The 27,095-nt window shown below is 43.7% G+C and overlaps 1 protein-coding gene across 4 annotated transcripts in view; it reads left to right on the top strand.

Moving 5' to 3' along the window:
* The window catches only part of LOC126282237 (la-related protein 1B), a 142,292-nt gene that overhangs the window by 71,515 nt on the left and 43,682 nt on the right, over window positions 1–27,095 (top strand). For all 4 annotated transcript variants that reach the window (XM_049981820.1, XM_049981821.1, XM_049981823.1 and 1 more), the window contains one exon: window positions 7,875–8,005. In XM_049981820.1, the coding sequence (XP_049837777.1) occupies window positions 7,875–8,005 (131 nt within the window). The remainder of the gene's footprint in view (window positions 1–7,874; window positions 8,006–27,095) is intronic.

Below are 27,095 nucleotides of genomic sequence, written 5' to 3'. Positions count from 1 at the left end.
CGAAACATGTTGTAGAAGAAAATAAAAAGTGACTGACACAGATAAATAGTTTTATTTGAACTTTCACAGCTAGTTAGTGGTCATACGAAAGTAGATGGCTAAGTTTTCAGCTCACATAGCTGCTTACACAGGTTGGCCTGTCTTTTGATGGGATGGATGATGCATGTGACAGGCCCAGTGTATGTCGCATAGGGAGGATGTGTGGAAGATGTCTTGCATCTGGGTCTATGGCGGTGATATGAGCCATGTGCAAGGGGTTGTGAGCATAGGTGGACTATGGCTGGACAGTGATATTGTTTAGGATGGATAGGTGGCTGAATGCCACTATGGTAGGAGGTGGCATTATATTCCTAATTTCAGGGCACAATAAGTAGTAGTTGACTCCGGAGAGAATGTGCGTGTCTCTTTGTCACGAGACTGGTGTTTGTTTGGCTGGCAGTGGATATGTGGGGGTAGTAGGTGACTGGGAGGATGAGGCCTAGGAGATCTGTTACTGGACAAAGTGTACGGGGAGGGGGGGCGCATTAAGTTAGGTCTATGAAGACTTTGGTGTGACCTTTGGCACACTTGGAGAGGAGCTGCTTGTCAGTAGTGATGCAACAGTCACAATTGGCTAATTTTTGTGTAAGGGACTTGCTGATGTGGAATGGGTGGCTGCTGTTGAAATGGAGATAGGCCTATTCTTGGTTTGATGTGGATAGAGGTACTGATGTAGCCATCTTTGAGAGGTGGATCTACATTGAGGAAAGTGGTTTGTTGGGCTGAAGAAGATTGGTGGAAATGAATTGGAAGATGATGTTGGTCCTGGGGAATGTGGATAGGATTTCCTCGCCCTCTATCCTGATATAAGCCTAATGGAGATAGTCTGATTCTTGAATTTTATAAAGCAGTCTCTTTCATTGTACCTGTCTGCCTCTCAGTGCCTCCTGCATGTTTTGAGGAGCATCCACCCTTTCATATTCTTGTTATTCCACCTAGTATTTTCCAATGTTTGAATGTAAGGTATTGAACTTCTGTTTACGTAAGCATTTTTAGTAAAGCCATTCTGGATAATTAAAGAAAATTGGTAAAAGCGGTGGTTATTCCAGTGTTGCTGTAAAAATGTTGAATAATTTTGGGCAGACGTCACTGCAGTGTGTAGCTAAGCTGTTATGTTAACATATAAGTAAAGGAGGAACACTCAAAAAATATGTTGAAATGGTAGCTGTGTGTGTGGGGGGGGGGGGGGGGGGGGGTGCGCGCACGAGTGGTGGTCCCCTCCTGTCCACCTTAAACAAAGAAATTTGATTATGTTAAGTTTCCCCAAGATGTTTCCATATTTAAGGAGTTTGTTGGAAGTGAGAGCCACTTGTCATGAATAAAAATTATTACTTATTAAAAAACAATCAGTATAAGTTGTGACAAAAAAAACTTATAATACATTTCACAAAAAAGCGGAGATGCTGAGTTTCAATAGGCACAACAAAAAGATTCACACAATTATAGCTTTTGGCCATTAAGGCCTTTGTCAGCAGTAGACACACACACACACACACACTCACTTACTCACTCATTCACTCATGCAAACACAACTTGCACACACATCTGCAGTCTCAGGGCTGAAACTACACTGCGAGCAGCAGCACTAGTGCATGATGGGAGTGGTGACTGGGTGGGAGTAAGGAGGAGGCTGCGGCGGGGACAGGGAGGGATAGTATGGTGGGAGTGGCAGACAGTGAAGTGTTGCAGTTTAGACAGGGAGCAGGAGAGAAGATGCGGACGGGGGAGGGGCTGAGTAACGGTATGGAGAGAAAAAGACTGGGTGTGGCAGTGAAATGACGGCTGTGTAGTGCTGGAATGAGAACAGTGAGGGGGGTGGATGGGTTAGGACAGTGACTAACGAAGGTTGAGGCCAGCAGGGTTATGGGAACGTAGGATGTATTGCATGGAAAGTTCCCACCTGTGCAATTCAGAAAAGGTGGTGTTGGTGGGAAGGATCCATATGGTACAGGCTGTGAAGCTGTCATTGAGATGAAGGATATCACATTTGGCAGCGTGTTCAGCAACAGGAAGGTCCACTTATTTTTTGATCACAGTTTGTCGGTGGCCATTCACGCGGACAGACAGCTTGTTGGTTGTCATGCCTACATAGAATGCAGCACAGTGGTTGCAGCTTAGCTTGTAAATCACATGACTGGAGTAGGCAGTGGTAGGAGGATGTATGGGACAGGTCTTGCATCTAGGTCTGTTTCAGGGGTATGAGCCATGAGGTAAGGGATTGGGAGCAGGGGTTGTGTAAGGATGAATGAGTATATAGTGTAGGTACGGTGGGTGGCAGAATAACATGGTAGGAGGGGTGGGAAGGATAGTGGGCAGAACATTTCTCATTTCAGGGCACGACGAGATGTAATCGAAACCCTGGCAGAGACTGTAATTCAGTTGCTCCAGTCCCGGATGGTACTGAGTTACGAGGGGAATGCTCCTACGTGGCTGGACTATGGGACTTTGGGAGGTGGTGAGAGACTGGAAAGATAAGGCACGGGAGATTTGTTTCTGTACAATGATGGGGGGATAATTATGGTCAGTGAAGGCTTCAGTGAGACCCTTGGTATAATTTGAAAGGGACTGCTCGTCACTGCAGATGCGACAACCAGGGGTGGCTAGGCTGTACGGAAGGGACCTCTTTGTATGGAATAGGTGGCAGCTATCAAAGTTGAGGTATTGCTGGTTGTTAACAGGTTCGATATGGACAGAGGTACTGAGGCCATCTCTGATGTGAAGGTCAACATCTAGGAAGGTGGCTTGTTGGGTTGAGTAGGACCATGTGAAGCAAATGGGAGAGAAGTTGTTGAGGTTCTGGAGGAATGTGAATAAGGTGTCCTCACCTTCAATCCACATAGCAAATATGTCATCAATGAATCTGAACCAGCTTAGGATTCTGGGTTTTTAGGAAGAATTCCTCTAGATGGCCCATGAATAGGTTAGTGTAGGATGGTGCCGTGCGGGTGCCCATAGCCGTACCGCAGATTTGTTTGTAGGTAATGCCTTCAAAGGAGAAGTAATTGTGGGTGAGGATGTAGTCAGTCATGGAGACTAGCAAGGAGGTTGTTGGTTTGGAATCCATAGGGCATCTGGAAAGGTAGTGTTCGATAGCAGTAAGGCCATGGGCATTAGGAATGTTACTGTACAGGGAGGTGGCATCAAAAGTGACGAGCAGGGCACCGTGTGGTAAAGGAACAGGAACTGTGGAGAGAGGGTCGAGAAAATGGTTAGTATCTTTTATATAGGAGGATAGGTTCCGGCTAATAGGTTGAAGGTGTTAATCTACGAGAGCAGAGATTCTCTCAGTGGGGGCACAGTAACTGGCCGCTATGGGGTGTCCTGGGTGGTTGGGTTTTTGGACTTCAGGAAGCGTGTAGAAGGTGGGAGAGCGGGGAGAGGTTCTTGGATGGGCCTAAGGATTTGAGTAGTGACTGGAGTTCCTGCTGGATTACTGGAATGGGATCATTGTGGCATGGTTTGTAGGTGGAAGTATCTGACAGCTGACGGAGTCCTTCTGCCACAATATCCTTGTGGTTCGCAACAACGGTGATGGAGCCTTTCTCAGCAGGCAGGATTATAAGGTCGGGATCAGTTTTTAGATGGAGGATTGCAGTTCTTTCTGCAGATGTAAGGTTAGTTTGCATGTTGAGGGATTTGGGGAATGATGTTGGGGCAAGGTTCAAGTTTAAGAAATTCTGGAAAGTTAACTTGGGGGAGGGGGGGGGGTGGAATGAACTGATATTTCTGTGGGACTAAGGCTTCTGGAGGAAAGGTTTATAACTGTGTTGCAGGTCTGTTTAGGTTCTGGTTTGGGTGGTGGTGGGAGAGAGTTTTGGAGAATGTGGCTAGTGTAGTAGGTCTGTGAGACAGGGTTTGTCAGCTATGAGGGAGTGTGAGGGAGGTTTGGAGGTCGTAGAAGTGGTGGACAGTGGTACTCCGAGGCGGGGTAGGAAGTGAGTAGGAAGGAGAGCTTTTTGAGGTGGTGGTGTGCATGTTGCTCTAGTTCCTGCAGTGCAAGAGTTTCAGTATGTGTTATGGGTCCCAGGAATTTGGGATTACATAGCAGGAGAATTTTGCAGATGGAGGGAAGGTACTGCAAGGAGGATTGGGCTTGGTTAATATGGTTTTGCAGGACTACGTTGGTGAGGGATAAGGATTGACGGAATCTGAACAGGTGAAGGTCATTGTGGAAAGAGTGGTGGCAACCAGATATGGGTATTTTGATGGTAATGCCATTATGGGGGATTTCATGAGCCAAGCAAAAACGCAGGAACAGTATGTGGGACTGGGCTCTGGCTAGGGATAAGGAAACTTGTTTGTATTGACGCAGATGGAAGGAGCAAAGATCCATGGTAGTGCAAAAAAATGCGAAAAATTACTTAAGAAAATAGAAATACGTCCAAAAAATTACACAAAAATACACCCAAATTTGTGTGAAATGTAGGTAAAGGATGAAATGTACGCACAACGGGGGGGAAAAGTCCCTCTCAAAATATACCAAGGGTCTTGCTGAAGCGTTCACTGACCGTATTTATTGTCCCATCCTTGTACAAAAACAAATCTCCCGTTCCTTATCTTTCCAGTCTCCCACCACCTCCCAAAGTCCCACAGTCCGGCCACAGAGGAGCATTCCCCTCGTAACTCAGTACCATCTGGGACTGGAGCAACTGAATTACATTCCCTGCCAGGGTTTCAATTACCTCTCATCATGCCCTGAAATGAGAAATGTCCTGCCCACTATCCTTCCCACCCCTCCTACCATGTTATTCTGCCACCCACCGAACCTACACTATATACTCATTCATCCTTACACAACCCCTGCTCCCAATCCCTTACCTCATGGCTCATACCCCTGAAACAGACCTAGATGCAAGACCTGTCCCATACATCCTCCTACCACTGCCTACTCCAGTCCGGTCACTAACATTACCTATCCCATCAAAGGCAGGGCAACCTGTGAAACCAGTCATGTGATTTACAAGCTAAGCTGCAACCACTGTGCTGCATTCTATGTAGGCATGACAACCAACAAGCTGTCTGTCCGCGTGAATGGCCACCGACAAACTGTGATCAAAAAATAAGTGGACCTTCCTGTTGCTGAACACGCTGCCAAATGTAATATCCTTCATCTCAATGACAGCTTCACAGCCTGTACCATATGGATCCTTCCCAAAAACACCAGCTTTTCTGAATTGCACAGGTGGGAACTTTCCCTGCAATACATCCTACGTTCCCATAACCCTGCTGGCATCAACCTTTGTTAGTCACTGTCCTCACCCATCCAGCCCCCTCGCTGTTCCCATTCCAGCACTACACAGCCGTCAATCACTGCCACACCCAGTCTTTTTATTTCTCTCCATTCCTCTACTCACACCCTCTCCCGTCCGCATCTTCTCTCCTGCCCCCTGTCTAAACTGCAACACTTCACTGTCTGTCACTCCCACCATACTATCCCTTCCCGTCCCCGCCGCAGCCTCCTGCTTACTCCCACCCAGTCACCACTCCCATCATGCACTAGTGCTGCTGCTCGCAGTGTAGTTTCAGCCCTGAGACTGCAGATGTGTGTGCAAGTTGTGTTTACACGCTCATGTGTGTGTGTGTGTGTGTGTGTGTGTGTGTGTGTGTGTGTGTGTGTACTGCTGACAAAGGCCTTAATGGCCGAAAGCTATAACTGTGTGAATCTTTTTGTTGTGCCTATCGCAACTCAGCATCTCCGCTATATGGTGAGTAGGAACTATCCTTCTCCGGTATTGCTACATTCCATCCTGGATTTTCCATTATTTGATTTTACAAAAAACTTCCTTACTGTTATTGACGGTTTTATTTTGATGTGTGTGTTTAATATTCTGTCTTCTAATATTATTTCTGTCTTTGATTTTGGCTGATGTTTCCATTAAAGATTTGTTTTTCGTGATTTATTTGTTATTTACTTTATATCTATCTGAATAGTAATTCTATCTAAAAACAAAGATGATGCGACTCGCCAAACAAAAGCACTGGCAGGTCGATAGACACACAAACATACACACAAAATTCAGGCTTTCGCAACCAAAGGTTGCTTTGTCAGGAAAGAGGGAAGGAGAGGGAGAGACGAGAGGATGTGGGTTTTAAGGGAGAGGGAAAGGAGTCATTCCAATCCCGGGAGCGGAAAGACTTACCTTAGGGGGACAAAAGGACAGGTGTATGCACGCGCGCACACACACACACACACACACACACACACACACACACACACACACACACACACACGTCTGCGCATACACAGACACAAGCAGTTGGTCTGTCTTTGTATGTACGGATGGATATGTGTGTGTATACCTGTCCTTTTTTTCCCCCTAAGGTAAGTCTTTCCGCTCCCGGGATTGGAATGACTCCTTACCCTATCCCTTAAAACTCAAATCCTTTCATCTTTCCCTCTCCTTCCCTCTTAACTGACGAAGCAACCGTGGGTTGCGAACTCTTGAATTTTGTGTGTTTGTTTGTGTGTCTATCGACCTGCCAGCGCTTTTGTTTGGTAAGTCACATCATCTTTGTTTTTAAATATATTTTTCCCACGTGGAATGTTTCCCTCTATTATATTCATATGAATAGTAATTATGACTTACACTGTGCATTCAAAATAAACACAGTACACTCTTACTAATCTTGCCTGTCAGTAAACTGGCATACATGCAGCCTCTAACTGATCAAGCAACAGTGATGCATACAGTAGTGAATTTTCATGTTCAGTTATGTTATTAGATAATTACATTGCTAAACAATGCTATCTTATTTCGAAATAGAGGCTTCTAAAAGGAAACAAGTTATGCCAGGCTTCAAACAGAAACCCAAAATTAGAGTTACGTTGAACTGAGGTTCTTCGCAGAGCAGTTACTTATGACAAGACTTGAGTAGATAAAAGAGATAATCAAAAGTTCACAAGAAAGTTATGATAAGTGATGAGGAAGAGTACGTGAGGTAACTTGAAGAAATCTCTCTCAATCCTGATGCTAAAGCTGTAGACATCTTTCTGGAGTACATTATGCAACAATCAGAAACCTGCTGTACCAATGTAATGTTAGTAATTCAATTGTCTATTAAAGCATACTGCCTTCACCTATCATTGTGGCAGCTAAAAATGTGGGCATGTTTCATAGTGAGTGATACTGCTGTATATATGTACCCTTTCAAGGACCAAGTTTTCTGTGAAAATGTATATGTCTGTTGAGTTGATAAAGTACGGGGTGTTCAAAAAGTGTCTCCGCAGTGCCGTATGATTGTTAGCCGGGTGTGCCGTATACCGCAGTGAATATACTGAAATGAAACTCAGTGAAATAAAAGTTATCAATTTATTGAATATTCATTTTTACTTACAAATTTTCACATTAAATGTTGAATGTGTCCCGCCTGTTGTTGAATACACAGTTCAGTTCATCTAATCATGTTTAAAAACACAAGCTGTAACATTTATTCTGTAACAGAAGCAGTGGAAGTGAATATTGCAGTTTTCACTTCATCGATGGATTTTGGACGGTTTTTATAGATTTTTTGAACATCCCGTATAATCCCTATGTGTTTACAGTAAATTTCAGATGCTTAATAATCTGATACTTCCGCTAACCCATATGTGCAAGGAATGGTCGGATTAGCAAGAGTCTAGTGTGTCTTATATTTTTCTGACATAACTAATGTAGCTCAGAGCTTGTTTTGTGCTATATCAACTCATAAAAGAACTGCTAGAGTGAGCCCTTACTCCTTAGCTTCTGGTATGTCATTGTGATGTGATTTACTAGATATTATTTCAGCTGATTTCTATGAAATTTTGATGGGCATCACTGAATCTTCTACTAATAAATAATGCTTATATGTTCTAGGTTAACAATTATGGCATGAATGGTGATGCATCTGGTTTTATGACACCATATATGGGTACATTTTATTATGGAAACAACAGTTACATGCATTTGGATGACATCACCTTGAAGGAGTATATCAGGAAACAAATGTGAGTACATTTTTGGTGAAAGGTAATTACTACTTGCTGTGAACATGGTCAGAATTAAGATTTCCAGGCACTTGATTGTACAAGTTGAAAGAAAAAGTTTTGGAACTCTTATTGATTGAAAAATCTAAGGGGATTTCATTGAACACTTTCTGAATACTATACCAGGTGTACTGGTATGAAATATGTGTGTGTGTGTGTGTGTGTGTGTGTGTGTGTGTGTGTGTGTGTGTGTGTGTGTGTGTGTGTTTAATGAAACACTAATATTGAATTAAAAAGTAAAAACATTTTATTCAAAGTACTGACCATTGCTTTCTATACATTTTGACCAGCTTTCTGGCAGTTTGTGGCCACCACGCCAAAAGAAATGTTTGTCTCCTGAAGCAAACCAATCGCACTCAATTTTCGACTTCTTTGTAGGAATCAAAGTTTTCCTCAGCCAGTGTGTGTCCCATTGATGAAAACAAATGGTAGTCGGAAGGGGCCAAGTCTGGTGAATACGGCAGGTGGGGTAGCAGCTCCCAGCCAAGTGTTTTGATTGTATCCTGAACCAGTTTTGCTTTGTGTGCAGGTGCATTGTCGTGTATTAAAATTACTTTACCATGTCTTCTGGCCCATTGTAGTCTTTTTTTCGATCAATGCATAGTTCAAATTGATCAGTTGTTGTGTGTAGCGATTAGTATTCAGTTTCACCGGGTTTTAGAAGCTCATGATACACCACACCTTTCTGATCCCACCAAACAGAGCATTGTGTTCTTACCAAATCGATCTGGTTTTGCAGTCAGTGTTGATGGTTGTCCTGGATTAACCTATGATTTTTCTCGGTTAGGATTCTTAAAATTAATCCAGTTTTCATCGCCAGTATCAATTCGATGCAAAATTGATTTTCTTTCATGTCTTTGAAGCAAAATTTGGCAAATGGTTTTTTGGTTTTCCATTTGTCTTTCATCCAATTCATGTGGCACCCATTTTCCACACTTTTGGATCTTTCCCATAGCTTTCAAATGGTCAGAAATTGTTTGTTGTGCAACATTTGGCATTGCTGCCATTTGCTTCTGACTCAAAGTATCATCTCCGTCCAATATTGCTTGCAATTCGGCGTCTTCGAACTTTTTTGGTGGTCTTTCACATTCTTCATTTCTTACATCAAAACCATTATTTCTGAACTGTTGAAACCATCTTTTGCATGTTGCTGATAGAGCATGATTACTATATGCCTCGACAAGCATTCGATGTGACGCTGCAGCACTATTTTTCAAACACAAACAAACATTAATGCTTTCCGCTAATCATCACTCTCTGGTACAAAATTCGACATTTTTAACACGATGGAGACATATGTTGTTTGTTCCGTGACTTGATGTATGCTAAATGTCTTTGACAGATGTCATACCAACCAAAAAAAAAAATTAAGGCTCGTTCACAACAAATGTTCCCTATCGATACATTTGTATCTTAACGCTCATTTCATACCAGTACACCTGGTATAATCTTCAGAAATAGATCAGCTTAATCATGTTTACTGCTGAAACAGTGCACTTTAAAATTGTGAGATGACTGAACAAAAATTGGTTCAAAAGTACATTTTTAAATATTTTATATGTGTAATTCTCTCTCTCTCTCTCTCTCTCTCTCTCTCTCTCTCTCTCTCTCTGTGCGTGCGTGCACACACCCAAAAGTGAGTTCACAGTTGTCTGAAAATCAAACAAAGATTGTATACTTTTCTAACTTGCATTATTCTTTAATTTAAAAGTAAATAACTACTGAAAGATAGCCCTTTGATGCATGAAGGTAATTTTACAAGGTAGAAATTGATTACATATTGTCACTTGACAACTTTGCGGAAATAGATAGGCCAACAAAATTTGTTTGTATGAAGTTTTTTCCATTCTTGTTGTATAAATTTAAAATGAATATGAATTATAAACCTGAGCTACAGTGTTCTACTTATATGTATGTGTGGTGACTAGTCAGAGCTTCCTGTGCTCAAGGGATGACTTTGCTTTGCTGTGAATATTGGTTACATTCTGGGAGACTGCCATATTGCACCACCCAGTGTTACTTAGTTAAGTGAGTGCAGTGCAGAAAACACTTAATGCTGTTCACCAGTACCACTTTGTACAGCCTCACCAGTAACTAGAAAAAGCTTATGAAGGAAGATCAACCCATAATAGAATTGATGTGGTGTATCATGTGACCTTCATTTTGTCCAACATTTAATTAATCATCATCATAACAAAGTTATCAGAGCAAATGGCTACAAACAAATTACAGTGAATCCCCACTTTTACCCTATTGAAGGGACCTTTAAAAAAATAAATGGTGTAGACTACGGGAAAATGTAAAATGTGGAAAATAATGTCGTACGCTGTAAAAGTTACATATAGGATAACCCCTTGCACTCTATGTATAATACATGTACATAACAGGCTTCAAAAGACTGGTCAGGAACTTCTTCACCATCTGATGAAGGTTTATTATATAATAAAAACTGCTGATGTAACTGGAACTGGTAACTGTCTGGGAAGTATGCACGCACACTATCACCCACATTGTTTGTTTGTGTAACATCATAAAATATACATACGTAAATACTGCACTTCACAATGAGAATAAATCCTCGAAACATGTTTTGCTCAGCATGTATACAACACATAACCTGCGCTGTGCTTACACTAAAAATGTTCGAGCAATGCAAATTGAATGATGGTGTCAACTAGCACTCCAAATGGCCATACGCCGAAACACGCTAAATAATGTTCGACAAAGGTGTCATAGTGATCACAACAATCACGAATGTATGTTTGCGCAGTGGAGACAGTTTTGACATGGTTGTGATTATTCACGATATCTTCATTTGACCCCCCAGGGGGCTCGCGGTCCTTTCGTGAGTACGTGCGTGGCGAGCACGGGGCCCCGAGCTATTGCAGCCTTCCTTCTTTTTCCGGGCTGCATTTCCTTTCCCTTCCCCTCCTTTCCTGTCCTTCATCCTTCCCTCCGACCTCTCCTCTCCCTCTCTTGGTGTCCCTACTTATGGTGTCCCTCCTTATGTTGGCCCTGCTATTCTCCTGGTTCTGCTGACCTTGCAATTCGGCCTTGTTCTGTAATTCCTTCATCCTTTTGGTATTCTCTGGTCCCCTCTGGGGTTTGACCTCCATCACTAAATTTTCTTCCGTAGTGTGAGCCGTTTGGGGAAGAGCACCTTACCTAGTGTCTCCGGCGTGTGCCATCATCATTGATTCCATCGTTTCCTTTACGTCGTTGATTGACGCTAGGGTCCATAGCCAGCACGGTAGCCAGCCCGTGTGATGGGGTCACTATGTACCCTTTTGGTTGAGCCCCCTGAAAACACAGGGATCACACGTCTGATACCTGAGCTGTGACCACCTCATGTAAGCCTAGGAGTGGTTGCTTGTCGTCCTGGAGCATCGGAACTCCCAGCAATGGCCGCCGTGCCAGACGGCCCTTGCTGTGGCTGGGTGGCGCCCATGAGGAGAGCCCCTCATCGGAGTGGGTGGTATCAGGGCGGACACTATGCTCATGAAACGCATAAGAGTCCACAACTCTGGCCGTTCTCCGGCCGTCTCTTTGACTGGAAAAGATTCTTCACGTGCTGCTTCCTCTGCCCCTTCCGCCTTCCCTTCCGTGGCTACCCCCTGGGAGGAGGGCCAGGCTCGTCGGCTGGGGGCGAAACCTTTCCCTCGCTATCTGGTTTGCGCCAGAACTGATGGGGATACTTTTACTCATACGAAACCTATGTTTTTTGTTGAACACATCGAAGACAAGTTTGGCGAGGTGGACTCTATCAGCAAGATGCGGTCTGGGTCGCTGTTGATTAAAACCGCTTCAGCTACCCAGTCTGCAGCTCTCCGTGCCTGTACCCATCTTGGTACGATTCCTGTGTCAATTACCCCACACCAGTCCTTGAACATGGTGCAAGGTGTAATTTTCCATAGAGACCTCCTCCTTCAATCTGATGAGGAACTTCGGGACAATCTAAGCCGGCGGGGGGTTCACTTTGTTCGGCGGGTTCAGAGGGGTCCGAAGGACAACCGCGTTGACACTGGTGCCTTTATCTTGGCCTTTGAAGGGGACACCCTCCCTGAGAAGGTCAAGATTATGGTCTATCGGTGTGACGTGAAGCCATACATCCCACCACCTATGCGATGTTTCAAGTGTTTGCGTTTTGGCCACATGTCTTCGCGCTGTTCGTAGGCCCCCCTCTGTGGTGACTGTGGACATCCGTTCCATGAGGGAAGTTCCTGTGTTCCCCCACCTGTGTGCGTAAATTGTCGTGGGAATAATTCTTCACGGTCACTGGATTGCCCAGTGTATCAGAAAGAGAAAAAGATACAGGAGTATAAGACTCTTGATCGTCTCACCTATACCGAGGCCCGTAAAAAGTATACACGCCTTCATCCAGTGACCCTGACAACTAGTTATGCTTCAGTAGTATCTTCACCCCCTCCTCCTCATTCCTTACCCCAGTCCCGAACCCCTTTCCTCCCCCCTCCCCCTGCGGTTCCCACACCATCCCCTCCAGGCACCGCTTCCTCTCCCCGGCTGGAGAAGTGTCCTGCTTCTTCGGCGTCTGCCGGTCATGGGCGCCCCTCGCGGGATCCCCCTTCCCGGCACCTTCCAGGCCAAAGGTCTGCTGCCACGCGGCCACCACGAGAACCACGGTCTGCGGGCCCCCAGATCGCCCGCTCTCTTTCTGTTCCCGATCTTGCTGTGGCTGGCTCCATTTTGTTGCACAGCCCTCCACGATCCCAAACAGAAAGAAAGAAGAAGCACAAGTCCCGGGACAAGGAGTCTCTGGTGTCGCCAGAGGTCTCGTCCCCATCTTCACAACCTGACTCTGACCTGTTATTCATGGATGTCGCCCCCTCCTTGTCGGTGACGGGTGGTGACCCACCGGCATGACTGACATTAGCCTGTTCACCCCCCAATTGACTCATCGTTCTTTGGCTATCCAATGGAACTGTAATGGCTATTACCGTCACCTACCGGAGTTGCAATCCCTTCTTTCGTTTTACTCTGCGGCTTGTGTGGTTCTACAAGAAACTCATTTTACTGGTGGTCACTCACCAACCCTCCGTGGCTTCCGTGCTTTCTGTCGAAATCGGGTCGGCCCCCTACGGGCGTCTGGCGGAGTTTGCACGTTGGTCCGAACGGACATTGCCAGCACGTGGATTCCTCTCCAAACTACATTGGAAGCAGTTGCTGTTAGGATCCACCTGGACTCTGGGGTCACAATTTGCAATCTGTATCTCCCTCCTGACAGAACTCCTACACCTGCCTCCTTAAGTGCCCTCCTTCAGCAACTTCCTCCTCCCTTCCTTATACTTGGCGATTTTAATGCACATCATCCCTTGTGGGGCAGTGCATTTCCATCTAGTCGGGGTCATCTCATTGACCAGTTTATTACCGACCACGACTTGTGCCTTCTTAACAATGGCTCCCCTACCCATTTCAGTGCCGGTCATGGTAGCTTTTTCTGCCATTGATCTTTCTCTCTCTTCTCCCTCCCTCCTCCCTTCCCTACAATGGTCACCGCACGACGACCTTTGCGATAGTGACCACTTCCCGTTGATTCTCTCGCTCCCTTCCCGCTCCCCTATGGACAGATCACCTCGTTGGTCCTTCAAACGTGCCAATTGGCCTCTGTATACTGCACAGGTCGTTTTTTCTCCCTCATTGTCGGATGGTATTGATGATGTCATACGTGACATGTCTGACGCGATTGTTCACGCTGCTAGCCTTGCTATCCCGCGCTCATCTGGACCATTTCGCCGCCGGCAGGTCCCTTGGTGGAGTTCGGACATTGCCGTTGCCATCCGTGATCGCCGTCGAGCTTTGCAACACCTTAAGAGGCATCCATCCGTTGCCAATCTTATTACCTTTAAACGCCTTCGCGCAAAAGCCCGTTACTTAATCAAACGGAGCAAACGGATGTGTTGGGAACGCTTTGTTTCTTCCCTCGGTTCTGCTGTCCCTCTGTCGCGGGTATGGGCTACACTTCGCTCTCTCCAAGGTTGCCATCGGCAGTCTACCCTCCCGGGTCTTCACCTCCCGGATGGCCTTTGCACGGACCCGTTGATTCTCGCGGAACACCTTGCGACCCATTTTGCAACAGCGTCGGCATCAGCTTCCTATCCGGCTGCTTTCCTTCCCCAGAAACAGCGGGCCGAAGCTTCCGCCTTATGTTTTACCCCCAGCCAGTCAGAATCATACAACGACGCTTTTACTGAATGGGAACTTCTTTCCGCACTCTCCTCTTCTCATGATACGGCCCCTGGCCCAGACTCCATTCATAACCAACTGCTTCAACATCTCAGTGCTCCACAACAGCAACATCTTCTCCGGGTATTTAACCGTATTTGGCTCCAGGGTGACTTCCCTTCTCAATGGAGGGATAGCATCGTGGTTCCCGTCATTAAGCCCGGTAAGAACTCCCTGTTCGTCGACAGCTATTGGCCAATTAGTCTGACGAACGTTGTTTGTAAGTTACTTGAACGGATGGTAGCCAGTCGGCTCACTTGGGTCCTCGAATCTCGGCGTCTGTTGTCCCCTTACCAGTGTGGCTTCCGAGAGGGACGGTCTCCGATCGATCATTTACTTCGCTTGGAATCCGCAGTTCGGCAGGCCTTTTCCCAGCGCCGCCATTTGGTTGCTGTATTGTTCGACCTTCGCAAGGCCTATGATACGGTTTGGCGCCATCATATCTTACTTACACTTCATGAGTGGGGTCTTCGGGGCCCACTCCCGATTTTTATCCGCCAGTTCTAGTTTCATCATTCGTTTAGGGTTAGGGTTGGTACAGTTTTAAGTTCTCCACGAACCCAGGAGAATGGCATCCCTCAGGGTTCCGTATTGAGTGTACTTCTGTTCCTCATTGCTATAGATGGACTTGTGGCCTCCGTCGGTCCTTTGGTCACTCCTGCTCTGTATGTGGATGATTTCTGCATTTGGGTTAGTTCCTCTTCGATGGCCGCTGCAGAGCGGCAGCTCCAGGGTGCTATACGGCGTGCCTCTGCATGGACCATCTCACACGGATTTCAGTTTTCTCCTTTAAAATCACGAGTGGTCCACTTTTGTCGCCGTGTGACAGTCCACCCCGATCCAGAGCTCTATCTCAATGCACAACGATTACCTGTGGTCCCACAGTTTCGTTTCCTTGGCCTTCTTTTCGACAACAAGCTCACTTGGCTGCCTCATATCAGACGCCTGAAGATAGGATGTTTCCGTAAACTAAACGTCCTTCGCTTCCTTGCCCACACCTCTTGGGGTGCTGACCGTTCCACTCTCCTCCACCTTTATCGGGCCTTAGTGTTGTCTCGCTTGGACTATGGTTGTCAAGTTTACGGTTCAGCTGCCCCTTCTACATTGCGCCTCTTGGATCCGGTCCACCATCGTGGTATCCATTTGGCCATCGGTGCCTTCCCGACTAGCCCTGTTGATAGTCTCCTGGTTGAGGCTGGGATCCCCCCCCTTTCCGTTCGGCGCTCCCAGCTTCTGGTTTCATATGCAATCGCTGTCCGTTCCTCTCCCATTCATCCTTCCTATTCTATCCTGTTCCCTGCCCAAGGAAGTCGCCCACCTGACTCCCGCCCTCGGGCGGGTTTACCGGTTGGGCTCCGCCTAGCGTCTCTTCGCCGTGATTTTCAGCTTCCTTCCTTTTCCTGTATCCCACGTTCCTTCCCCAACACACCTCCTTGGTTAGTTCCTCGGCCCCGAGTTCGGATGGATCTCTGCCGAGGTCCGAAAGATTCCGTTCCCCCGATGGTGTTCCGTTGTTTTTTCCGCCGCATTTTATCTGAGTTTCGGGATGCTGTTGTTTTTTACACTGATGGCTCTAAATCTGCTGATCGTGTGGGCTATGCCTTCACCTCCTCTGTAGGCATGGAAAATCATCTCCTGCCAAATGCATGTGGGGTGTTCACTGCGGAATTGATGGCGGTTTCCCGGGCCCTGGCCTTTATTAAACAGTCCAAGCTCAATCGCGTTTTGTTATGTACAGACTCAATGAGTGGCCTTCAGGCACTTGACCAGTGTTTCTCCCATCATCCCTTGGTCTCCTCCATTCATGACCATCTCGCTGATCTCCACCATGCTGCTTGTTCTGTTAGCTTCCTTTGGGTCCCTGGCCATGTGGGCATCCAAGGAAATGAGCTTGCTGATCGTTTGGCTGGGGGAGCAGTCACTTACCCCCCATTTCCTGTCACCCCTCCTGTGGCGGATTTACGGCTTCATCTCAAATCCCACTTTGCGCAATCATGGGCCACATCCTGGGAGGCTACCTTCTTGTCTAATAAACTTCGTGCAATTAAGGTGACACTTGTCCCATGGCGTTCTTCCTTACGCCTCTCGCGAAAGGACTCAACCACCCTCTGTCGTCTTCGCATCGGCCATACCAGGCTGACCCATGGTTTTCTTTTGCGTGGTGAGCCACCCCCACTTTGTGGTTGTGGAGCTTTCCAGTCAGTGGCCCACATTTTGGTGGAATGCCCCCTTCTTTTAGCTCTGCGTACTAAGTACAGACTTCCCTGCACTTTACCCTTAATATTAGCAGACGATTCCCGGATGGTTGAACTGGTTCTCAGTTTCCTCCGTGAAAGTGGTTTTTATTCTCAGTTTTAAGGATTTTCATCTCCCTCTGGAGTAGGGGCAGGGCGGTGAGGGTTGGGATGTCTCCCACTGTAGGCTGTGCTTGGAGATTCCTGACCCCCCTCCCTGGCCATGTTCCTTCTTTTTTCTTTTACTGTTTTTATCGCCTTTTAGGTTTGTTTAATCCCTTTTACAATCCGCCCTTTTACACTCTGGCGGTTGAAGGCTTTTAAATAGCATGTGGTCTTGCTTGTACTGCATCACAGGTGGGATATTTCCTCTCTTGAGGTTGCCCATTTATTGACTTCCCTCCTTGTGTTTTTATCATTGACGACACAACTGCACTTTTTTAGCCTTTTACCTTTTATCGTTTTTGACTCTTCCGAGCTGTCCCTCTGTCGGAACTGACCGCCTTTGTAACAAGGGACTGATGACCTTGCTGTTTGGTCCCTTCAACCCCAATCAACCAACCAACCAACCATCTTCATTTGAACAAACCTAGCTACGCCCATCAGCCACCGCGCCATTAGAGTTTGGCAGCGGAGGGAGATACGGTACAACTTGTTAACAATGTTTACGGGGGTTCAAAGCTGCTGAGTAGAATGCCCTGGCGTCAAGAAACTTAACCACTTAATATTTGTACACTACTGGACGGTCAACATCATGCTAGCATATTATTTTCTCCACACACACACACACACACACACACACACACACACACACACACACACACACACACACACACACACCAACCACTGTCTCTGGTCAGAAAAGGCCTTGTGGCGCGAGCGCGCTCGCACTATCCAAATAATGTTTAGGAGATTTGAACTGTGCCTGTGTATGCGACCACCTCATCCCCTGTAAGGTGATTAGTAATTTACCCTTTCCATAAACCTGCTGTTTGCCTTCATTAGACAATATTGTGTGCAGAACACAAAAATAATGTAATGAAGAACATAACACAACACCCATAGCATAATCTTTACTCAGACAGGCTGAAAAATGTTGTCACAACTATTTTTCCCATATTTTGAGAAAATAGTAAGGCACAGATCATTTGTCAGTGTATTGTCTATGTGCCTGTCACAGAATTAGTGAATTACAATTTTTCTGCAAATGGATTCTCTGTATCTGACCATTGACATGTGACTTTTCACTACCACTGAAGGACATGCATTTATTTCTGTCAGCAGACCTGTTTTCGTGTTGGTGTCACTTCACTTAAGGTGCAATAATTTGACCCCCCCACCCCACCTTCTTTGAATGTGACCCTGCTATTCCTATTCTCGCACATCAATTTGGATCTTGTGACTTACATAATCAGGTCCATTTCTTTTTTGATAAGCATCAAACATTACTTCCAAATTGCTCAGGAGCAAGTACAGAATTACTGATCAATACTGCCCTTCAGGAGAAATTACATTATTCAGTGTTTGTCCTTTTCATTCTATGCTTTCATGTTTTATTGTTGCCTTCTAAATGACACATGCTCAAATACGTTTATTATTCTTTTTGTTGTACCTGTCTGCAACTCAGTTAACTCCTCTGCGTGGTGAGTTGCAGTCTTTCCTTGCCATACTGTTGTTATTCTATCCTGGACTTTTCATTGTTATGTACACATATAAAAGTAAATTTGCAATACTAGTTCTAGTGATTTATAGTTCATTCATCAGGGAGGAGATTGGGATAGACTAGGAAAGATTAAAAAGGCTGGGTCGACTTACATTGTCCATTGTAAATAAAAATAAATGTGTAACCTTTCAGCTAACTTTGTATAAGCTGCTTTCTCCACTTGCTCTCTGGGATGTGCAAGTATCCCTTTTTCTAGCTTTATCTTCTTTACTTCTTATGCCATTCTTTTTGAAGCATAAAGTTCCCTCTACTTTTTTAAAAAATACCTGATCTGCGAAAGTAAGAGTGTTTCTTGACAGTTGAATGTATTCAACATTCCCTTCCTCTCTTTGATCAGCTGGTTCTCATCCACACAGATAAAACATTGTTTGATTGCACTAGATTGCTCCAGTTCACAAGGATTAAATGCACCAGTTGTTGCTGTTTTCTTAATACAGGGTGTATACGACCCGGGACAACTGGGAGATTCAGGAAAAACCCAGGAATTTTTTCACCCAGGAGAAAACCGGGAAAAACCTGGGAATTTTTTTAGAATTCCGGGAATTTTTCATTGTTTTTGTTTTCAGTTATTTTTTTGTAATTTTGACTGGTAAGAACCGATACTCTAACAAAGGATATTACAGTATCCCGCTACTGCAGCAATAAAACACTAACGAGAGAAAAAATGAAAATAAAACTTAAATTACAAAGGAAATGTGCCATATACACCAACAAAACACAGTGCTCATGTGTCAAAGGCGTTAGGAAAACTATGCAATGTACCGTAACAATAAATTGCCTCCGATGAGTGTGACGTTGCAACTGTTTACATTAGATTCGTTTTAGCAGTTACGAGCGGGATCATGTGCATGCGCAGTTGGGTAGTACCTTCTCCCGCTTCTGGCTACAGAAATATGGCTGTTGGCTGTGTAAGCTGTCGCAGCAAACAGCTAGATGCAACTGGGAAAAATTATACTGGAGCGCCCAAGCTGCCACTTTCTTGCATGTGCAGCAGGCCCAGATCTAGGAGGGGGTGGGGGGCAAATTCATACTCTTGAGGGGGGAAAACCTTGTTTCATGAAGCGACTAGCATCTAGCGCACGTTAGTCTATCAATTATTCATATGACTTTGAAACGCATCTGTCGGTGTTTGAACATTTTTGAACACTTTCTAAGTTTATTTCTGAATGAATCGTAAGTTGATTTGTAAATGCGTGCATAGTGCACAAGATGTCTCTGTCAGGGGAATCCTTGTCACATGTAGAAACAAACTTTCATACAGGCAAAAGGGGCTATACGAGCTGAGCGGAATAAGGCTGAACGGATGAATGCCAACCACTGTCTGATTGTGTGGTTGATTGCATTTGCAAATGATGAGCATTGATATTACTAGCTAAATCCATAAATTCAGACAACCGGAGTGGAAACAAACGAATAACAGGTAAGAAAGATTACATATTATCTTCTCGGTGTATCCAAGAAAGTGAAATTTTGGCCAGATCACTGTACTAGTAAAGGTCAGTTGCACAGTCCCTGGCTAGCAGCTGCTTTAAGTTCTATTCTGGAAGAAGCGCGAAAAACATGTTGTACGAACGTGTATCAACGCCTGACTGGAGAATAATCGCGGGATAACTAAACTGGTGATTCTGGCAGAGTTAGTGGTGTTATTCTGCGAATAAGCTTTGACATCGCCAGGTATAGTTACAGAACTAGTGATATCAAGACTGTTTGTTATAACGAGGAAGGAGAAGAAACGGAGACATCACACAAGCTCTAACGAGGAAGGAGAAGAAACAGGGACATCACACAAATTGTGGAACAATATGACAATTCCAAGTTTGTATAAAAATTTCGTACTACTACTTTTCGATCTCGTATTTGAGAAACTGGAGCATATGAGTGAAGTGTGAAACTATTTCCTATCATAAAACTTTTTGCTTGTAGTAGGCCTAATAAGCGTTTGATATTGGTACTTTGTGAATTATATTCTCTCGTTACAAAAAAGACCATTTGTGTCAAAATAGTCTCGTTTATTTGGTGTGTATTACAATTGTTGAAGGATTAGAAAGGCCTATTTTGTTTTATGTAGCAGACGGTGACAAAATAGACGTAATCAAATTGGGAAACTACACCTGTCTTGGGTTCTATTTGCATCAACAGCTTTTTTAGTATTATACAATGACATTTCGACTTTTCATGTAGCAAAACGTTTGACAAACTTTGATGAGGTAATAGATTCTTTCGCAGAAAGTAAAGCATGCCATGTAATGCTGTAGCAAGATTAGAAGGAAAAAAATTGTAGGAGCTGAGGATTGAAGAAATGTGTGTTGTCTTGCTTGTGTCATGTCTTTACTGGGTTTATGTATTCTATATTTAATTTATGTCACACAAAGCAGCAAGTTGTTAGCTGATATGGAATAAAGAGTGCAAATTTTCTGATGAGGGTGTATATAAATAAATAGAAAGAAACTTCCACATGGGAAAAATATCTTAAAAACAAAGATTCCAAGACTTACCAAGCGGGAAAGCGCCGGTAGATAGGCACAACGAATAAAACACACACACACACACACACACACACACACACACACACACACACACACACACACAGAATTTCGAGCTTTCGCAACCGGCGGCTGCTTCGTCAGGAAAGAGGGAAGGAAAAGGAAAGATGAAAGGATGTGGGTTTTAAGGGAGAGGGTAAGGAGTCATTCCAATCCCGGGAGCGGAAAGACTTACCTTAGGGGGAAAAAAGGATAGGTATATACTCGCACGCGCGCGCGCACACACACACACACACACACACACACACACACACACACCCGCGCGCGCGCTTTTTCCCCCTAAGGTAAGTCTTTCCGCTCCCGAGATTGTAATGACTCCTTACCCTCTCGCTTAAAACCCACATCCTTTCATCTTTCCTTTTCCTTCCCTCTTTCCTGACGAAGCAGCCGCCGGTTGCGAAAGCTCGAAATTCTGTGTGTGTGTTTTATTCGTTGTGCCTATCTACCGGTGCTTTCCCGCTTGGTAAGTCTTGGAATCTTTGTTTTTAAGATATTTTTCCCATGTGGAAGTTTCTGTCTATGGAGGGGGGAGCAAGATGTCAAACCGGCCGATTGTAAGCAGGAGAGGCACCACAGGACATTTTAATTTCAACTGTCCTGAATATGGTATGATGGCATTCATTACAAAATATACACGTTTAAATTTCACAGGGCGAAGTACAGTGATGTGCGATAGAAGAATGCTGTGTGAGGAGGCGAAGCACTGCCCTTTGGCACACCAAGACCAAATAACATGTCTTACATTTCCTCGAACACATCTTTTATGCATCAGACTCTTCAGAAAGATGCGCGCTGCAAAATGAACATTTTTGAAAATTCGATTTTTTAAATTTTTGTCTTCCTATCTTAAACGCTCGAGGGAGTGGCGGGGTATTGCCCCGGTTCGGAAATATCTTAGATTGGGGGCTGATGTGCAGAGCAGTCTGAGTTAGAGTGGGGAGGTAGATTAGTCTCCACGTGACCTGTGTTTACATATAGTGATTTTGCTGTTTCCTCTTAGTTCACTGCTCTCACGTCAATGAAAACAAAACAGATTTCCATGGCCAGGAGCTATCAAGTGAATTAAAATACATTCACATATAATTACAGCAGGCTAAAATGTGTTGTTAGTTGCAGATTTTATTTTATTTCCATCTTTCTGACGGTCAAGAATTAATTGCCTTGCAAAACAATGAAGTTATTTTTGTCAATTTGCTAAAGAAATTTTCTTTAATAATCTTTTCCGCTGAGGCAGACTGTATTTGAAACGAAGTGTTCAATTTCACACACTGTTCACTGCATTTCAAGTGCACCTTTTCAACTTCTAGCTTGTATGGTATTGTGCTGTAATAAAGAATCAAACATGAGATAATACAGTACTGGTACTCCACCGCAAGCTCGGTGACGCCTAACAGTTCACGGGAAAATATTCCAAATGGTGGGTTGAAAAGCGTTACTATCAAAGTACCATCCTGGAAGTTACAATGGAGCTATGTGTGATAATGTACGATGAATTTCTTAAATCACAGAGCGTTTGACTCTTATTTAAAAATAAGCTCTTTGATGACAAGCCATTTAGATGAATTTCGAGCCCAGAAGTCAGTGGTGTTTTATGATTGGTGATGCCAACAGTAGGCAAAATTTGTAGCTAATTTTCGGGCAAGGAGACAAACAGTTCACTGACAAATGTTCATCTTCACATTACCTTATACCTGCTACCTATTGTATAATATTTGGAGGGAAATTTCATAGTAAGCATGGAGAGCATTATTTTCTGATTGTTTGTGTTGTTTGTATCTCCTGCATAACAACTTGTCCAGTAGCCAAATTAAAAAAATCTTAGGTCTTACTAGGTCAGGACCAATGACTTGCCAAACTCTAATCCTCCTCCTCTCTCCCCCCCCCCCCCCCCCCCCCCACACACACACACACACACACACACACACACACACACACACACACACACAGAGCTCACTTGATACACTATATGATAATATTTTTGGCAATAAATGTAGATGTGGCACTAAGTCAAATGCTTTTTGGAAAGCAAAAAATACATCATCTACCTGACCACCTTGATCCAAAGCATTCATTATGTCATAAGAGAAATTTGAGAGTTGGGCTTCGCATGATCGATGTTTTTAAAATCCTTGCTGGTTGGCATGGAAGTATCATTCTGTTAAAGACATCTTAATATGCTTGTGCTCAGAATATGTTCTAAGATTCTACAGTAAATAGGTATAAAGTTTTTGGGCAGCAATTTTCTAGATCACTTCTGCTACTCATCTTGTAAACTGGTGTGAGCAGTGCTTTCTTCAAACTACTGGGCTCGGGTTTTTGTTAGAAGGATCTAAGATTCTTGCTTTGTCCATCCAATTATTTTTGAAGTGGTTGGAACAGTGGTTTTAATCCACTGTCTTTTAGTATCTCTCTCTAGTGCTTTTCGTTCACCTTTAACTCTCTTCCTCCTCTTAACAGCTGTGTGGTATGTCCCCTCACCTGCACAAGTTCTCATTACCAATTCTCGTTTTCTTCTAAAGATACTTATTGTTCTGAAAGTTAGAGCTGGTGTTGCCTGTTTGTCTTGGTCAGTAGTACTGAATCTTGGATCCTGTAAATATATGTACTGGCCAATCTTTCTAGTCAGTTCATATTGTTTCCTTTACTTTTTGTGTTCATATCCATCATCTTTATTTTTGAATTATTCAGTGTTTTGGTGTGGTAATAAATGCCCTCCTCTAATACCTAAGCAGTTGTCGTTATTATAATTATCACTACTATATGGTTAGTAACACAGGTTGTTTCAAGTATGAATCAAGCACTGTGTTGGCTTTGTTTGGGGAGCAGTGTTCCAATCATTGGTAATGCTCTTGGTCATTCCTTGGCCACTGGTAGATGATAAATCAGTTTCACCCTAAATGAGTTATGAGTGGCTTCAGAAGTAAGCCCAACAAAATTCTTTTACTACTCAGCACTTCAGACTGGCATGTCAGTAGCTGTGCACAGATTCAAACTGAAACATAACAAAGTAACAATAATGCATCCACTGACCAATCAGCTTCTGTTGCTTAAGATTAGTATTTCAACTGGTTATTGCAGTCATTACATTAAAAAGTTGATGCTGAGATGTTGTTCTTTTCTGATGAAGAATGGCTGCATTTATCAAGGTACATGAAATCACAGAATAATTGGTGTTGGAGTTTTGAAAGCCCTTTTTAATTAAATCAGGGTCAAATCTATGATGTGAAAATGTTAGTTTAGTGTACATTTAATCCATCATATTATTGAACAACCCCTTTCCAGAAAACTGTACCTTCTTATAGCTATACAAACAATATTTGCAACCTATTCTCAGAGAACTGTCAAGTAATGAAAAATTTACAGTGTTTCATACAGGTCATTGCAAGAGTACACACACAACCAATCCATCCATGATATTGTTAAAAGTATTGCTCCTGTAGTCAAAAACATATCATAATTATTTCGTAGAAACATTTGCAGATTGTGCTCTTGTGTTCTGTGTGAAATAACTGGTCTTTTTGTTCATTGTTAATGCCCTGAAAAAGTAACACAGTATGTTGTTTCCTTTCCTGTCAGAAGTTCTGGGTTAATGAGAAGAGGTAGATCACATAATCTTGCATTGCACTAACAGCACACCACATTCATGTTTTCATTTACTGTAGATTCATGACATAATTGATGTGAGTTTGCCTACAATTTTCTTTGTTAGAACAATAACATTACAGGATCAACCCCTATATTGTGTGCATACTGCAATAAGCTGTTCCCTCATTGATGTTGAGCAACAGAATTTGGCTCAGTTACTTTGTGAGTTTTCAATTTTAGTTTGGATATTAGGTATCGATTGGCATGAATAGGGGAGAGGAATACAATAGAAGAAGAATGGGTAGCTCGAGAGATGAAATAGTGAAGGCAGCAGAGGATCAAGTAGGTAAAAAGATGAGGACAAGTAGAAATTCTTGGGTAACAATATATATTGAATTTAATTGATGAAAGGAGAAAATATAAAAATTCAGTAAATGGAGCAAGCAAAAAGGAATACAAATGTCTCAAAAATGAGATCGACAGGAAGTGCAAAATGACTAAGCAGGGATGGCTAGAGGACAAATGTAAGGATGTAGAGGCGAATATCACTAGGGGGTAAGATAGATACTGCCTACAGGAAAATTAAAGAGACCTTTGGAGAAAAGAGAACCACTTGCATGAATATTAAGAGCTCAGATGGAAATCCAGTTCTAAGCAAAGAAGAGAAAGCAGAAAGGTGAAAGGAGTGTATAGAGGGTCTGTACAAGGGTGATGTACTTGAGGACAGTATTATGGAAATAGAAGCGAATGTAGATGAAGATGAAATGGGAGATATGATACTGCGTGAAGAGTTTGACGGAGCACTGAAAGACCTGAGTCGAAACAAGGCCCTGGGAGTAGACAACATCCCATTAGAACTACTGATAGCCTTAGGAGAGCCAGCCCTGACAAAACTCTACCATCTAGTGAGTAAGATGTATGAGACAGGCGAAATACCTTCAGACTTCAAGAAGAATATAATAATTCCAATCTCAAAGAAAGCAGGTGTTGACAGATGTGAAAATTAACGAACTATCAGTTTAATAAGCCACGGCTGCAAAATACTAACACAAATTCTTTACAGATGAATGGAAAAACTGGTAGAAGCAGGCCTCGGGGAAGATCAGTTTGGATTCTGTAGAAATGTTGGAACATGTGAGGCAATACTGACCCTACGAATTATCTTAGAAAATAGGTTAAGGAAAGGCAAACCTACGTTTCTAGCATTTGTACACTTAGAGAAAGCTTTTGATAATGTTGACTGGAATACTGGCTACAAAATAGCAGGTCAGCAACTGGAATCAGTTAATTCCATAAATTATCTGGGAGTACGCATTAGGAGTGATTTAAAATGGAATGATCATATAAAGTTGATCGTCGGTAAAGCAGATGCCAGACTGAGATTCATTGGAAGAATCCTAAGGAAATGCAATCCGACAACAAAGGAAGTAGGTTACAGTACGCTTGTTCGCCCAATGCTTGAATACTGCTCAGCAGTGTGGGATCCGCACCAGGTAGGGTTGATAGAAGAGATAGAGAAGATCCAACGGAGAGCAGCGCGCTTCGTTACAGGATCATTCAGTAATTGCGAAAGCGTTACGGAGATGATAGATAAACTCCAGTGGAAGACTCTGCAGGAGAGACGCTCAGTAGCTCGGTACGGGCTTTTGTTGAAGTTTCGAGAACATACCTTCACCGAAGAGTCAAGCAGTATATTGCTCCCTCCTACGTATATCTCGCGAAGAGACCATGAGGATAAAATCAGAGAGATTAGAGCCCACACAGAAGCATACCGACAATCCTTCTTTCCACGTACAATACGAGACTGGAATAGAAGGGAGAACCGATAGAGGTACTCAGGGTACCCTCCGCCACACACCGTCAGGTGGCTTGCGGAGTACGGATGTAGATGTAGATGTAGAATACTCTTTCAAATTCTGAAGGTGGCAGGGGTAAAATAAAGGGAGCAAAAGGCTGTTTACAATTTGTACAGAAACCAGATGGCAGTTATAATAGTCGAGGGGCATGAAAGGGAAGCAGTGGTTGGGAAGGGAGTGAGACAGGGTTGTAGTCTTTCCCCGATGTTATTCAATCTGTATATTGAGCAAGCATTAAAGGAAACAAAAGAAAAATTTGGAGTAGGAATTAAAATCCATGGAGAATAAATAAAAACTTTGAGGTTTGCCGATGACATTGTAATTCTGTCAGAGACAGGAGAGGACTTGGAAGAGCAGCTGAACTGAATGGACAGTGTCTTGAAAGGAGGATGTAAGATGAACATCAACAAAAGCAAAACTAGGATAATGGAATGTAGTCGAATTAAATTGGGTGATGCAGAGGGTATTAGATTAGGAAATGAGACACTTAAAGTAGAAAAGGAGTTTTGCTATTTGGGGAGCAAAATAACTGATGATGGTCGAAGTAGAGAGAATATAAAATGTAGACTGGCAATGGGAAGGAAAGCGTTTCTGAAGAAGAGAAATTTAACATCAAGTATAGATTTAAGAGTCAGGAAGTCGTTTCTGAAAGTATTTGTATGGAGTGTGGCCATGTATGAAAGTGAAACATGGACGATAAATAGTTTGGGCAAGAAGAGAATAGAAGCTTTCGAAATGTGGTGCTACAGAAGAATACTGAAGATAAGGTGGATAGATCACGTAACTAATGAGGAGGTATTGAATAGGATTGGGGAGAAGAGAAGCTTGTGGCACAACTTGGCTAGAAGAAGGGATCGGTTGGTAGGACAT

The sequence above is a fragment of the Schistocerca gregaria genome, chromosome 7, assembly GCF_023897955.1.
Source record: "Schistocerca gregaria isolate iqSchGreg1 chromosome 7, iqSchGreg1.2, whole genome shotgun sequence".
Classification (NCBI taxonomy): Eukaryota; Metazoa; Arthropoda; class Insecta; order Orthoptera; family Acrididae; genus Schistocerca; species Schistocerca gregaria.
This window is presented reverse-complemented; position numbering and strand designations above follow the sequence as displayed.